At 37.4% G+C, this 15,846-nt stretch overlaps 2 protein-coding genes and 1 long non-coding RNA gene across 5 annotated transcripts in view; 2 read left to right on the forward strand and 1 right to left on the reverse strand.

Moving 5' to 3' along the window:
• Window positions 1-15,846, forward strand: part of LOC127519831 (SLAM family member 5-like) — a 132,926-nt gene that overhangs the window by 53,697 nt on the left and 63,383 nt on the right. The window lies entirely within an intron of this gene.
• Window positions 1,053-14,627, reverse strand: LOC127519886 (uncharacterized). Of its 3 annotated transcripts, none has more exons than XR_007931931.1 (9): window positions 14,496-14,627; window positions 13,886-14,027; window positions 13,675-13,771; window positions 10,711-10,843; window positions 7,447-7,629; window positions 6,495-7,149; window positions 3,924-4,139; window positions 1,267-1,313; window positions 1,053-1,069 (listed from the first exon to the last, which is right to left on the reverse strand). It is a non-coding gene; the product is annotated as an uncharacterized LOC127519886 (long non-coding RNA). The 3 variants fall into 3 exon arrangements; XR_007931932.1 differs by having other exon boundaries at window positions 3,150-4,139; XR_007931930.1 differs by having other exon boundaries at window positions 1,267-4,139.
• LOC127519849 (SLAM family member 9-like) overlaps window positions 7,638-15,846 on the forward strand; it is a 41,008-nt gene continuing 32,799 nt past the window's right edge. Inside the window, exons 1-5 of the mRNA XM_051907510.1 lie at window positions 7,638-10,172; window positions 10,379-10,666; window positions 10,744-10,875; window positions 11,451-11,518; window positions 12,560-12,853. Coding sequence (XP_051763470.1) covers window positions 9,881-10,172; window positions 10,379-10,666; window positions 10,744-10,875; window positions 11,451-11,518; window positions 12,560-12,613 — 834 coding nt within the window. The 5' untranslated portion in view covers window positions 7,638-9,880 and the 3' untranslated portion in view covers window positions 12,614-12,853. The remainder of the gene's footprint in view (window positions 10,173-10,378; window positions 10,667-10,743; window positions 10,876-11,450; window positions 11,519-12,559; window positions 12,854-15,846) is intronic.

Below are 15,846 nucleotides of genomic sequence, written 5' to 3' on the forward strand. Positions count from 1 at the left end.
CGTCATCACGGCTAATATGCTGATGAAGCTTCGCAGTTCCTTTTTTTTTTTTTTTTTTTTCAAACACATGCTGTCAACATACATCAGTTTATTTAGTTGTTTGATTCTGTAAATGGATGTTTGTGAATGTGAAAATATCCATGATATTTTGTAAATCACTTTGTAATTTCTATCTTTTGTGGTTTCTTTCAGTTTTACAGTAAAGTGTGCATCACATAAGCACAATGAAGAACATGAGATGGAGCTTTATTTCTGTCAACGCTTGGTTCAGAACACCATTGCCAGGGCAGAATAAGCTCAAGACAAAATTCACTGCATTTAGACCTTCGGAGATTAAATGGGTCATAAACACGTCAAAGCAAACAGGGTGTTGAGATGATACAAGCAACAATGATGAAAATTTCAATATAACATCATGCACAGTAAAGGTGATTTGTGTGTTTGTTATTGGTGGAGACAACAAAGCCAGAATGTCTAAAAGTCTCCCCGAGAAAGTCTTATACAATCTCTTCAAATTGTTTACACTTTGCTCAAACAACAGTTATTTGTTGTGTTATCTTTAATAGCCCATCCTCTTCCCGCTTTTAGAGCAGAGGAAATTAACAGGTGCACATCTTAATCTTTCTTGCATGAACACTCCTCCACTTACACTTCTTGACATCAAAAGCATCTCCTTATCAGTTTTGCATTCAGTGCCCAGAGCTTTTTTTTTACATTGTAGACTGAGAAATGAAACATTTCCTATATGTTTAATAAAAATACACTTTAATAAATATATTAAACAGTCAGTTCAGTGTTGATTCAGTTCCATTGTAATGACCATCAAATATTACTTTAGTGCATTTAATCTATAAAGCTGCTCTGGACAAAACAGTGTTGTCATCTTCCAGCTTCAGTTCTCATACAGTCGTGTCAATGCAGTCAGATCAAAAATATTGTTAGATATGAAGTGTCCCTAACTAAGCGAGCCAGAGGTAACAATGTCAAGGACTCCAAACTCCATCAGTTGACAAAATGGAGAAAAAAACCTTGGCAGAAACCAGGCTCAGTCAGGGGGACCAGTCCTCCTCTAGACAACAAATGAACACTGTAAGATTATGATTCAGGAAGCATCACAAGTTTCAAGTCAAACATGTGGCACAGCCACTAGTGTTGCAGAAACTACAATACTTCATCTTTAAAATCAAATCATTCTTGCTGCATGAAATGATGCAGCAACAATTCATACTCTGCACAGAAATCTGCTACACCTTGTAAATGACTTACAGTCAAGATGCCTGCAGCAGGAATGATGAAGACCACAAAGATAGGATCTAAAACAGAGAGAGTACTTCAGTGAACAACAAAACAACTGATTCAGAAGAAGAAATGACAGCCAAAGAAAGCTTAGAGACAGAGACTAACAACAGATCAAACCACATCTCTTAAGAAAAACAACCGCAGCAGGTTTCAGTTATGAGCTGCAAGAGTAACAACGTGAGTGTATCAGCAGTTTACTGATTGACTGCAGAAATCAAAGGAGGCAGCGGTGTATGCAAATATCCCCCCCAAAAACGAATCACATCTCTCTATGAATATTGCTACTTTTACACGATAGGATGCACTATGATGCTGCTGTTCTCACAGAGGAAGAGCTGAAAAACAACATAATAAACTAAAAAAAAGACAGACCCAACTGATCACTGTACTGATGCCTGTTAATAATAATAATAATAATAATAACAAACTCAATGAAACAGATTACTTGAGTTATTAGAATAAAATGTCTTTATTCTGTCATTGCTTTTTTAGTGGCGCCATCTGGTGGATTTTGAATATAAGCAGCCAAAACAACATTAAAGCACTACTGTTACATCTGTCAGCTGCGGTACACTTAAGTACCAGCAGATGGCAGCCTCGTCCTTCATTGTTTCCATAGACTCTATTCCAGGACTTCATTTCCCAGTATCCCCTGCTCATTATTAGTTAACCTGTTTCAGCTCTGTCTTGTTTTCATTTATTACCCTGTCTATTTAATGCCTTTTGCCCTGTATTCTTTATGAAGTCTTGTTGGTTTTGGTTGTTATTTTCTGTTGGTATTTTGAGCAGTTCTGGTGTTCTTTTTGTTATTCCTGAGTTGTGGATTCCTTGTTCCTGTCTGCCCTTCATGTAGTGTATGATTAAATGTGCTTGACTCTCTGCCTGGTATGGACTAAGACTTTGGATTATAACTATTATTAAACTGCATTATTAAACTTTGGATTCTCACTCCTTCTGCTGTATGCCTTCATTCCACCTCCACCAAAACATTACAACCATGCATCAGACAATTGTAAAAGTCACATGACATACATGAAATGTGAAAACTGTGTTAACCTGATGTGCATGTGAAGGTGATAGAGATGATCTTCATTATCTTTTAATACGGAGTCAAAGCTCACATCTTCATTGACAGATTTATAAATATTCAGCTATATTTTAACGTTCCTCAAAGGAAAATGCAGTGAATGATTAAATTATAGTCAAGTCATCTTCATTTATATTGCACTTTTGACAATACAGATTGTTTCAAAGCAGCTTCACAGTGATAATAGGAAAATGAATGGACAGAGATTGTTTTGGCTTTACAGCAGCTCTAGGAAAAAGTTATTATCGAGCTAAAGTAAGTTTTCAATCACTTCCGTTGTAAAAATCTATTATTATTATTATAACTTAGGGACTGATTAAATTACCCTTTTAACTGAAAACAGAAGACTTTTAATGCATTCTTGCCATTCATTTACATGTTTAGTCTATAGGTTTGTGCGTTTGAATGTGTATGTGTGCACACGCTTAGTCTTTTTTACAAAGTGACATTACGTGCATTTGAAAAAGCAACATGCGTCAAACATCTTTCCAAACATGAGAAGCAGAAGCACTTGTCCAACAAAAGACAACATTTCATAACATGTTTTTACTCCAAACTCACTTCATAATGTCAGTTGGGTGTTAATAACATCCTTCACAGCAAAAACTCCAGTGTTAAATTAACTCTCCTGGGAGTATATAAGACCATACTCAAGAGTGTGTCAAAAGTGTTAAAATAAGTGAACACTGTGTTAAATGAACACTGAAGCAGTGTTAAAGGGATAGTTTACCCAAAAATGAAAATTATCCCATGATTTACTCACCCTCAAGCCATCCTAGGTGTATATGACTATCTTCTTTCAGAGGAACACAATCGGAGATATATTTAAAAATATCCGTAGTTCTCCAAGCTTAATAATGGTTGTGAATGGCAGCCCAAATTCTGAATACAAAAAATGAAAAATGAATACTACGCGTCTGCTTCTTCTTTTGCCATTTTAGACTTCTGATTCATGACAGGTGTTTTGTTTTGCTCTCTCTTTTTTTTAATTAACCAGAGAAATATACAATAATATAAAGCAAGTTACATATTAATATACAGCCATTCACATTCACAACCATTATAAAGATTGGAAGACTAAGGATATTTTTAAATACATCTCCGACTGTGATAATGAGATAATTAAGTGATTAATTGAGTCTGGTGGCAGGCAGACAGAGGGAGTTCTGTGAGTACTCAGCTCAGCCTAGGAACTGGTTTCAAGAGTTCTGGTGACCTTGGCAGAAGGTTCGTAAGAAACGTCCAGTCCCCTGGATATCTCTCTACATCTGCCCATTTGACTGGGTATGGTATCTTGAGAAGAGACTCACAGTCACACCTAGGATGGTGAAGAAAGCTTTCCATACCTTGGGAATAAACTGGGGACACTGATCTGACACTATGTCAGGGATTCTGGATACTATGTATCAGGGATTCCAAATTACCTACAGACATGATTGGAATTCTGCAGTTTCCATTGCAGAGGGGACTTCTTTGAGAGGAAGCAGATGACATGATTTGGAAATATGATCAATGACAACTAGAATGCATGTGTTACCATCAGAAGGGGGAAGGTCCGTAATGAAGTCCACTATTGTGACCATGGGTGGTTAGGAATGGGAAGCAGATGGAGACACTAAAGAAGGTGATCAGTTCAAATTGGAAGGGACTTATAAACAGGCTGGATGGAGGGTAGGATGGGCAAAATTCTTCAGTAACCTCTTCTGCAGACGGGAAAGGGCATCAGCAAATTCAGCATTGACATTCTTGGTACCTGTCAGATAAGAAATTGAGAAATTGAAACAGGTAAAAAACAAAGCCTATCTAGCTTGACATGGGAAAAATCTCATTGCATCTCTTCAGTATTCTAGAGCACAGTAAAAGGCTGTTGTGCACCCTCCAAACAATGCCTCCACTCCTCAAGTGTAAGCTTGATGGCTAGGAGCTCTTTGTTGCCGAAGTCGTATTTCTTCTCTACCGTGGTGAGCTTCTTGGAGAAGAAGGTGCATGGATGGAGTCTGGTTGGGTTCCCCTGCTGCTGAGATAACACCGCTCCCACCCTGCTGGTTGTTGCATCCACTTCCATGACGAAAGGTTTGCTGGGGTGTTAGTGAATGAGGAGTGGTGCGCTGGTGAAGGCCTCATTGAGTTTCTGGAAGGCTTCTGTGGCAGTTGGTGTCCAGAACAGAGACTTGGGCTTGTTCTTGAGCAGACTGGTCAATGGATGAGATATATCCAGCTGCAGGCCCAGCAACAGATTATATTTAACAAAAGAAAATTGCGTGCAACTATGACTGATTAAGCCCCACCTCTCATTTCCTGTTCTGTGGCTGCGGTTCTGAAACTGCTGGTGCTGCGGTTCTGCAGCTGGATACTATTGCAGTGGATTGGTGATGGAGTTGTAGTTCTGGATGAACCGCCGGTAGAAGCTAGCAAATCCCAAAAAGCACTGGAGTTCTTTGATAGTGGTAGATATGGGCCAGTTCTTTAAAGCTTCAACCTTCCCCTCGTCCATCAGGATACCACATTTGCTGCTATAAAAACCAAGGAACTGCACTGAGGACTGATTGAAGGAGCATTTTTCAACTTTCTGGAACATATGAAACTCTCTGAGGCATTTCAGGACCTCCGCAACGTGATGGTGATGTTTGGCCATGCTCCGGGAGTAGACAAGGATGTCATCAATACAGTTGAGCACAAACCAATGGCGGAACTTCCAGAGCATCTCATGCAAGAAATCCTGGAATATGGACAGGGTGCTGACCAAGCTATAAGGCATGACGAGATATACATAGTGGCCAGAAGGGGTCACAAAAGCTGTCTTACACTTGTCCCCCTCATGTATCCAGATGAGGTTATACGCACCGTGAAGGTCCAACTTGCTGAAGACGGTGGCCTGCAGAATGTTCTAATGCAGCTGGGATGAGGGGAATTGGATATCTAAACTTCACAGTTATTTTGTTGGGGGCATGGTAATCGATAAAAGGCTATGAGCCTCTGTCCTTTTAAGCCACAAAGACAAATCTCGAAGCAGCAGGGGACGTTGAAGGGGGGATGTAGCCTTGTTGTAAAGCCTCTTCTATGTACTCCTCCATGGTCTTCTGTTCAGGAAGTGAAAGGGGGTAAATCTTCTACCGGGGGGCACTGTCCCATGGCCGATGTGAAGGCAAATGTGAAGCCTTCTTTGGGCAAAATCTGGAGCGGACAAGAGATGGGTTAAGGAACCTGAGGAAAACATCCATGGAAGCAATTATTACCTCACTTCAGTACTTCACCAGTTTTCCAGGAGATGACATGGTTGTGTTGCAACCACAGGCACCCTAAAATCACATCAGTGGTGGAATACTCCAAAACCAGGAAATGGATGAGTTTGGTGTGCAGTAGGCCAATGCGTAGATGGACAGTTCCCACACAGAAACACGCATGGCTTTTGCACAAAGGTTTTCCTGTCACAGACTGGACTTTGTATAAGGTTTTGTTGGCCCTCTTCAGGAGATTAAGTTGGTGGCAGAGGCGAGGAAGGCATATACTGTAATCGAAATATCAAAGGCAATAGGCATTACAATAGTGGTGAGTGGCGTTAAATTGACTGTAGGACTGTGAACAAAAACTCTCACCATGGGTCGTGGAGGACAAAGGGATTACATGCCCACCAGTGCCGCAATACAAACAAAGCCCCTGGGTCAGCCTCCTCTGCCATTCAGCTGGTTTTAACCGAGTGTTATCTATTTCCATTAGTTCATACCCTGGTTCTGGAGCACTGGTGAACTCTGGTTGACAGTGGTATAGGGAGGACTGCTGGCCCTGGTAGTCTTCCAAACATGACTGCATAAAATTGGTGACACTGATGGAGAGCTAGATGAACCGTTTTGAGACCGATGGAATCATTGTATGCACCGAGATGCAGCCGCAACGGAGCCAGCGCTTTTACTACCCGCTGAGAGCAGCATGAGCTCTGAACTTGAGAACATAATCAATAGACATTTTTCCTTGGCAAGATTGCTCACCAACACAAGTGTCTCTTATGGGCTTGCCAAAGACTTCAAGGAAATGATTGACAAAATTATCCAGAGACCAAGTTACAAAACCAGCCTGGGCTCAGATGGTTTCCCCCCATTGGAGTGCTCACCCTGTCAGCAGGGAGATGATGAACACTATCTTGGCTTGCTCGGTGGTGAAGTGATGCAGCTGCATTGCCAGGGCCAAGAACTGAAGAAAGAATCAGTTGCAATCCTCCGCCAAGCCAGGGTGCCAGATAGACCATGTGACTGGCGACAACTATTGGTGAAGGAGTTGTGGTGGTAATGATGGACGTGGAAGTGGAAGAAGATGTCATGATGATTCGCTGAAGAGAATCCATGATATCCTGGAAGGAATGAGGTAAGCTCATAATGCTGTCTGTTTGGGACTTGTCTTCTGTTACGGAATGTAGACTAAGACACAGAGAAATTACGTTAATTACGTTTATTTATGAGCAGAATGGCAAAAATTGGTGAGTATTCAGTTCAAATAGGTTGAGTGATTATGACTTTGTAATAGAACTTTCCTTTTGCAGGTGCAGGGGACTCTGGATGGCAAAGCGGATGGATGGATGGATGGATGGATGGATGGAAGGATGCACCTCATCCTTCCGTGGTGAGCTTGAAGGTAATCCTTTCCCACAGGTTTGCAGACAGAAGGGAAGACACGCTGGAGATAATCGCTGGAAATCAGGTAAGTAATCCACTTTGCACAAATGAGACTGGACATTGAACTGAGACGAGGTGTGTGCTTTTGTAGCAGTCCTAATGAGTGAATGGTATTAGTTGCAGGTGTGTGTGAAAATTCCATCATAATCTATTATTACCCGTCATTTTAATTTTCATATTTTAATAATAAAAGACATTTAATAGCTTCTGTTTTCATTCACATTTAATATTTATTCATGAACTTACAGGACAACCATATAGGCTATGCATTTATTTATTTATGAAGAGAAAGAATGTACTTCAGTTTTCATCCTGAACAGTCACTACATTACAGAATGAAATTAACATCAGTGAACATAAGAAAAATGTATTGAAAGATACAGAACAACTTACCAAAATCCATATCATGTCTCATGTAATAGCCGCGTTTCCACTGTCGGGCCAAAAGCGAATGTGCTAGTGCGTGCCAGGACCACTTCTGGGTCTTGATAGTGCCTCGTCGGGGCTTCCTTGGGGCCAACGGCCAGGTTTTTTTTGGCCTGCCAAATACCTTGGTCCAAAGCGGGCCAGCTCGGGCTAGAGTGTGTTACGAACAAAGGCAGAGTTTCTCTGAGTGCATTTCCAATGCAAACACAACAGCATTAAAAAAAACTTAAAATCATATTAGCTCAACTCATTTTCAGACAGTGGCGAGCATTTCAACTACGGAAAAACATAAATTAAAGCAAAAAAACGTGCCATTTTAGTGTGTGTCCCTTTAAATGCAAATGAGCTGATGCTCCCGGCCTAAGAGGGTGGAGCTTCAAGAGCTCGTTCTCCATCAGGATGCACTAATAATGTCAGAAACTGTTAATAACAGTTGCCTACAGAGCCAGAGAATATATGCTGCATGTAGACAGAACAGGTATAGTTTAATTACGGTTATAAATTATGTTGTCACCTTGCTTTTATCCACTATTAGTACAAGCCTGTTGTACCAGACCCCGAAAACTTTACTGATGAGTTTTATAAAGTTTATTGTACTTCACAAAAAAGATGAAGCATCCGTTTTCACTTCAGAAAATCACTGTAAGAGCTTAATAAAACGCAGTGCAAGAAGTGTGCATTAAAATATTATCCATAAACTCTCTCTCTCCTTTGCATTATCGTCGTCATACAGAGCAAATTACACAAAAAACACTTGTTACAATTAACAGTAAACAAATATATACAGACCTTATGCCTTTTCGATGGGGGTGCTTAATAAACTGGTAAGCTTTATATCCGTAAATCTACTCCAATGAAATGTAATAAAAGTGCATGCTCTCCCCTTCATTACTACCGTGACCAGTATCGCTCTGGAGACTGTAAGCTGGATCACGAACAGTTGGTAGTACACACATTGCCAACACACATTTATGTTCAAACACCATGTAAAAATTAATTTTGCATAATAGGTGCCCTTTAAGGTACTAATATGAACTCTTAACATTTTGATAGAAATATTTTTTATCCATTAAGAACAGTTAAAATCTTAAGGTCTAGATGAACTTTAACAATATATCACATGCAAATGCAATGTGTGAACTAGGAGGATCGAACTCTGTTGTGGGAGGATTCACACAACACTTTATTGATTCTGCTGTTAGATCAGATGCTAAACCGCTGAAGAAAATGTTTCACATGTTTCTTTTGTTCTGTTTGTGCTGCTGGAGTCTGACTGGTATGTTATTAAAGCATTTTTATGGCTTGTTTTTATTTTCCATTTCAGAGTAAATCAGAATTATTTTCATTAGCTGTTATGTACCAAATTAATTTTGAAAACTGTATGAATATAATACAATATCTACAAATTTTGAATTCAGGTCTTTGTTGGGATTAGGGTTAGAAAGTTTACATTGACATTTCCTGGTTTGGAAAAGGTGGTGAAGTATAAATCCCTACAGTGAACATAAATGTTCAGAAAGTGTGAACTTTCCATTGAGCTGCTTTCAAAAATCAGGAAATGTTTGTCCTTTTAAAAATTGAATGTAATTTCAATCTTCAATAATTATCATGTATTCATTGTCAATAAATTATATAATATTTGTCCTCTATACTTTAAAAGAAATTTAAGATTATTGATGTTGCTCCAAAAAGAATTAAATATAGATTAAATCAAGGTTTATCTAATAATTCTGTTGAACCAAACTTTGAAATAAGCAGACTTGAAGTTAAACCATCATTATGATCCTAGTGTTACTTCACATTTAAGATAGATTCATTTGAACTCTGCTCCTTTAAATTAAACTCCTTAAGGTAGTCGCATGAATGGAAAAGTTGTTGCTGTTTTAGGAAACTTGTTTGCTTTGAGTTTATATTTGGGGTAAATGCATTTATATCTTTAATACATTAAATAGCCTAGAATATTTAGTGTGAATATCCAGTGGGTTTAAAGTTGATATTTCTGAAATCAATAACAATAATTCATGTGGTAGAAAACACAGTTGTATTAAGCTACTATGAAGCATTGTTAAAGTTTGTTATGTATGGTTTTCTGTCCCTTTTTCATAAATTATGCTGCCATATTACTCCACTAATTGCCATCTTAAATATATCTCCAAGCAATCCATAAGCCCTGCTTGTGTCTTTTCTGTCTGCTTGATTCTAACAATCACTCTGTAACAGTAGATGGTAGCAGTTTACAGTAGAAATTTAAAAAGACATTTTATATTTTAAATTTTGTTTTATGTTTCTGCTGCTGTTTTCTTAACTTCACATGTAAATGAAGTTGATTTCAGGCTTTATAAACCATCAGAGGCTTTAATCTGTCTGTTCATCAGGTGTGTTTGGTGATTCAGTGTCAGTGATGGAGGGAGATTCTGTCACTTTATACACTGATCCTACTGAAATACATGAAGATGACTACATACTGTGGAGATATGGAGCTGAAAAGTCTCAAATGGTTAAATTAAAAAAAAAGAAGGAAATCTTCTACACATATAATGTTATTGATGGGAGATTCAGAGACAGACTGAAGCTGGACAATCAAACTGGATCTCTGACCATCACAAACATCACAACTGAACATGCTGGAGTTTATCAACTAGAGATAAAGGGAGTGAAACAATCATCAAAAACATTCAGTGTTTCTGTCTATGGTGAGTAGAGACATAATTTGTCCAAATGTTCAAATATGCTATTTATTCAAATGTTTATTAACTTTATAGTTTGAGATGACAGACACATTCAGTGACCGTCAACACACTAATCACAATTATTTATTACACTGATTCACTACAATTCAAAGCATAGAAAACATGCAGATTGGTTTTCAAATTTCTCTTTATTCTCTGATGTTTTCCAGCTCGTCTGCCTGTTCCTGTCATCAGCAGTAACTCTTCACAATGTTCTTCATCATCATCAAATTGTTCATTGGTGTGTTCAGCTGTGAATGTGAGTCATGTGACTCTCTCCTGGTACAAAGGAAACAGTTTATTGTCCAGCATCAGTGTGTCTGATCTCAGCATCAGTCTCTCTCTACCTCTGGAGGTGGAATATCAGGATAACAACACCTACAGCTGTGTGCTGAACAATCCCATCAGCAACCAGACTCAACATCTGGACATCACTCAACTCTGTCACACATGTGCAGGTACGACAGTGATGATATATGTGATTTTGTACACATTCACTTACATTAATGACTGTCTCTCATTTCCTCTCCTTCAGTTCCTTCAGCTCCTCCAGTCTCAGTCTCTCTGATAGTGCTGATCTCTGCTGCTGCTGCTGGATCTCTGTTGATTGTTGCTGCCGTCGGGATCTTCTGCATCTGCAGGAAACGTAGAAAAATTGACAAAGAAGGCAAGTGTTATCTTATCCTTTTAAACAAGTAATAAAAGAAATAATTCTTTAAAAAAAATGCTGATAGCCCTATTTTATCATTTAATTAAAATTATTCTCATTACACTCACATCATAATATGTCTATTTGCATATAAAGACACTAAACGTTGCTGTTTACTCGTCTCACTCACAAAAAAAAAAAAAAAAAAAAAACATACTGCATTTCACAACCTACATCAACACTGAAAATGCAAAAACAGAAGTGTTTATTTTTAATTTGGAAATGAAAAAAACTTTCTCCATTTTATGAACATAGTCTTACATGCAGCTGCTGCTCAAATTAAAGTCTATATAAATTATGTTGTGCCTGTTAAACCTAAATGCTCATTAAATAAAAAGAATGTAAAATACTTTTTTAAACATCCCATTTCAGTTTGATTTATGTGTAAATATATGTGAGATTTATGTCTCTCTCTAAATTTAATGCTAAAAACACTTTGAGTGTTATTTTTGTGTAAATTTGAAAGCCCTAATAGTAACACATAATTAAGATAGAGTTTTGTGGTTTTAATGCATCTATTGCTGTTGAAACAGTTGAGACTTGTGAAGTCGAGATCACTTACGCCGAGACGACATTCTACAAGAGAAACACACAGAAATCGGTAAGAAAATTTACTGTTAATTTGTTGAGTATTTGTATAATTTCAGCAGAGAGTCATCTGTGGATCAGTGTGCACTTTTGATTTTGTCTATAATATTTAAGTCCATTTCCAGCACTTAAGAAGAAAAAAATAAACATGCTCTGGTAATTCATAATTATAACAAAAAGTCAAAATTATGACATACTAAATCGAAATTATAAGGTTAGAAACTAATTTAAATAATTATAACTTAAAAAGTTGAAAATATTGCATACAAAGTTTAAAAAATTAGATTATAAAATTCAAATTATAACTTAACTTAATGTTGAAATTAAGACATTAATTTTGACTTGCGTATATCATAATCTGATTTAAGTACAGTATGTCACAATTTGGAATTTTTAACCTCATAATCTGGATAATAATTGTTACTTTTTTTATGACTTACCATGATTAGCTCTATTTCTTTTTTCTTATGTGGTGGTCAGGCCTGTCACGATAATGATATTACATACGATAATGATATTATTGTGATTTTAAGACCGTTTTTTAAAATCCATATATAATGATAATATAACAGTATAATAATGCATGCACAAGATGCTGCAAAAGACGGTCAAACATCCATCTAATGCACGTTTACATAGAAAACAATGGGGGGAAAAAACAGCACAAGTGGAATACAAAAATGCATTCTCTCCCTTGTGAAACCCCCTTAACGCTAGCTGTGAGAGAGCAACATTTTGCGTTGTTACATTTATATATGCAACAGAACAGTGAATTGCAGCTTTAAATCTATTTGGATGTATTCTTCCATACTGGAGTTATCAGGAAAACACTATAAGGCCTCAAATGATGCCTTCTTTTCACCTGTCCATATCTGCTCTTTCCTTATATTGTGAGATAAGTCGATATATTGATTATTGCAACAGGCCCAGTGGCCGTAATGAGCTTTCATAGTAAAATGATCTATCACATAAATCTCACACACAACCACACCATGTGTTTATAAAAGAATTGTTACTTTATTATTATTATATCTTGTGTTATACATTTTCACAGAAAGTTGAAGAGGAGAGTCATGTGGAATATGCACCAATCGCATTCAGAAGATGACCAAACTTCAAGGTTTTTCTAAGTATCAGACCCTTATTTGATCATTTTCATTGGGAACCTCCTGCAACGACCTCTGACTCTGAGTCTATGGTTGAGATTTGGGATTGTGAGAATCACGTTACATCAGGAAATAGATAGGACACACAGCAGGGATCCTAAAGGGACAAATTATGTAAATCATGTGGCCCAGTGCAGCATTTTCATGTTTGCAGAACATAGTTGCAAACTAGTCATCAAAAGGTGACAAAGTGAACCCTGCCGTGGTCTCATTTATTTATATCTGTACACAACTGTGGTTTGATCCGTTGGGTAGATAAACAGCTTGTGCATGAGAATGAGTCTGCTGCTGGATGTTTGCATTTGATGTCAGTTAGTGTTTGTCTGAGGTGTCAATAAAGTAAGCGTGTGTCTGAGGCGTCAATAACCCGTCTGTTCGAGTGTGTGACTGAGGTGTCAACAGTGTGACGGTGCGAGTGTGTCTGAGGTGTCAGTCTGTGTGGACAGTGTTGTTGCATTTTTGCTCACATGAAACCGTTGATTTTTTGCTCTACAGGGAAGCCATTTTACTACATAATACTGAACTCATTAGTGTTGATGTTTGACAAAAAGGTCTCTCAAGTCAAACAGTGATATTACTGTGAAAAATGTAAATATATATGGCATGTATGCTGATCTTATGCAGTGATCCAGCAGTGCTACACTCTCAGAAAAAAAGGTACAAAAGCTTATTAGTACCCCTTATTAGTACCTAAATGGTTGAGAAGGTCCCTTCAGTGACATCCTGAGAGTGTCGTTTCAGTAGTTATTTTCATCTCAAGTGTACTTTCTAAGCAGAACTATTCTTGATACCTGTTTTTCTTTCTAATAAAGGTTATATCATGCACTGGCACACTGGGTTATTTTAAGAACAAATTCAATTATTTACAATTTATGATTTGTGTTTGATGGTTATCAATAAGTTATTTTGTTTTATAATAGCATAACAGGGCTCCTGTCCATAGGTAAAGCAATGGTTGAAATTTAGTGTAAGATCAGTAACATAATCAGATAGAAAATCTCACCTTAAGTTTCCACTGATAATGGTAAAGATCAGACACAAATACATGAAGACTGCTCAAGATATCCGTTCCTGCTCCATTTCCAGCTCTGTAAAGCCACCTGAGGATCAGGGAACAAAACATGAGTAATGGGGTCAAAGAGTGTTATCCAACAAACTCGTTTTTGTTTTTTTAAAATATGTGGTTAATGAAGTGTTTAGGTAGATTTTAGTACCTATGCTAGTGTGCTCTGAGTGGGTGGTTGTTTACTGGTCAAAAGAGCCCACATCTCTGATATCTCTGACATCTGTGATGATAATGTCTCGAGTCCCTCCTTCAGTGTGGGTCTGAGGGACTTTTCAGGTAGAAAGTCTGATCTGAAATAACAGCACACCTCTCCTCAGCAACAAAGAATGAGGAATCATTCATGTCTGAAACACAGGACTGAAACCTTTTTGGTAAAGTTTACACGCTGATAAGTTCAACAGCTTAAACAGCTCGTGCGGTAGTTTATAATGTCACGCGTACATGGGCGGTTGTTTCTTTCAGTCAAATAAAGAGCATCAAATGAGTCGAGGTTCTCAAGCTACATGATAATGAAACATTAATACACGTGTGCAGTGACAGTAAATGACCCTCTGTTGTTTATAATACACCCGCAACACAAATACTAGCACTACCTAGCGATTCAACTGTTTGAGATGTAATTGTGTGTGAGCTGATCTGTTTCCTTTTACGTAAATTACATCCCGCATCAAATATATGTCTCCACCTAATGCTTCTGTATTGTACACATAAAAACCGGCCTACATGTATAGGAACTCACAGAAAGTAGATATACACACCCTCAAAAGTGAAACTAATACAGTGTTTGACCACTAGAGTACGGGAGTCGTGTTTCCGCTTCTTCTTCTAGGGTTTATTGGCGGTTGGCAAACAACGAGCTGGTGCATTATCGCCACCAACTGGTAAGGAGTGTGGACCGGTCTACTATATACATCAGTTAAGAAAATACTTAAACTAGTTTCTCTAAGGTATTGTTTTGAAACAATAAATTATTACACCTATCTTTTGACTTCTTTAGCAGAAAATCTTTAAAAATCACAGCGTGTTTTCAGCTTTCCTAAGTTTTGGATCAAATATCTTCTTTTTCATATTTCTGACAATATCATGTTTCCTCCTGCCCACAGAAATCACATTTCCCTGTGTTATGTTTACCTATTGTAAACAGTGTTTAATTTATTTCCAGTGTGTTGTTCAAAGCTAAGCCTTGAATCATCTCGTCCCTCTGGCATACCTTATTTTTCCCCACTTTTCTTTGAATCCTGCAAAACAAATTGCTCTTTTCTTGCTTCTTCCCATTGAATTTGCCATTTTTCCTTCAATCTCTTTTTTAATAATGCTCTTAATTTCTGCCCTGTTGATGCTTACTGTAGAAACAATTGCTGCCTTCAATTTTTAAGTACAATCAACTTGGCTTTTTAAGTCATTTTAACTTAAACTGCATTAAATTGACTTTAAGTTGAGTCTTGTATAACTTACAAAAACATCATTACTATTGCTCATATTAGGGATTTTAATAATGTCCACCACTTAAAGAAAAAAAAAAAATCAAAAGCATTGCTAAACCATAAAGCACATATAACCATAAACATATTTATAAATACATGTTCTGACTATTAATCATAATTTGTGATTTTTTTTCCCCCTTAAAGCATATAGGATAAATAAATGTTATTTCTTTTTTAAGGCAGTGGTGTCTGATGTCACATTACTGTTTTATTGTAGTAAATATCACAACAATAACTTACTGTTTGTCATCTGTTTCCTATTTTCTTTATTATTATTATTTTTAGTATTACTTTTTTTTTTTTTTTTTTTGGCAAGAACAGCATCCCACACAGTGTACCCTTTGTAGAGGAATTTTACAGTTAAAGACCCAAAAGACCAGATATGATGAATGAAGACCCAGAGTCAGAGTAAAAAAAAAAAAAAAAAAAAAAATTGAAGACAGTTTTACTGAAGAATAGTTTGCGGTTTCATCAGCAGAAGTCAGCTTCAAGTCTCACAAGGAGTTTGTAGGCCTCTCTGCGTACATTCACAGCTTCTTCAAGGCTGAAGTTGGCCCAGGCTCCAACTATAAACAGGAAAGTTTCTCAAAACATACTGATAAGTTGTAATTTTCTCTCAGTGAGA

Source organism: Ctenopharyngodon idella, chromosome 10 (genome assembly GCF_019924925.1).
Source record: "Ctenopharyngodon idella isolate HZGC_01 chromosome 10, HZGC01, whole genome shotgun sequence".
Lineage (NCBI taxonomy): Eukaryota > Metazoa > Chordata > Actinopteri > Cypriniformes > Xenocyprididae > Ctenopharyngodon > Ctenopharyngodon idella.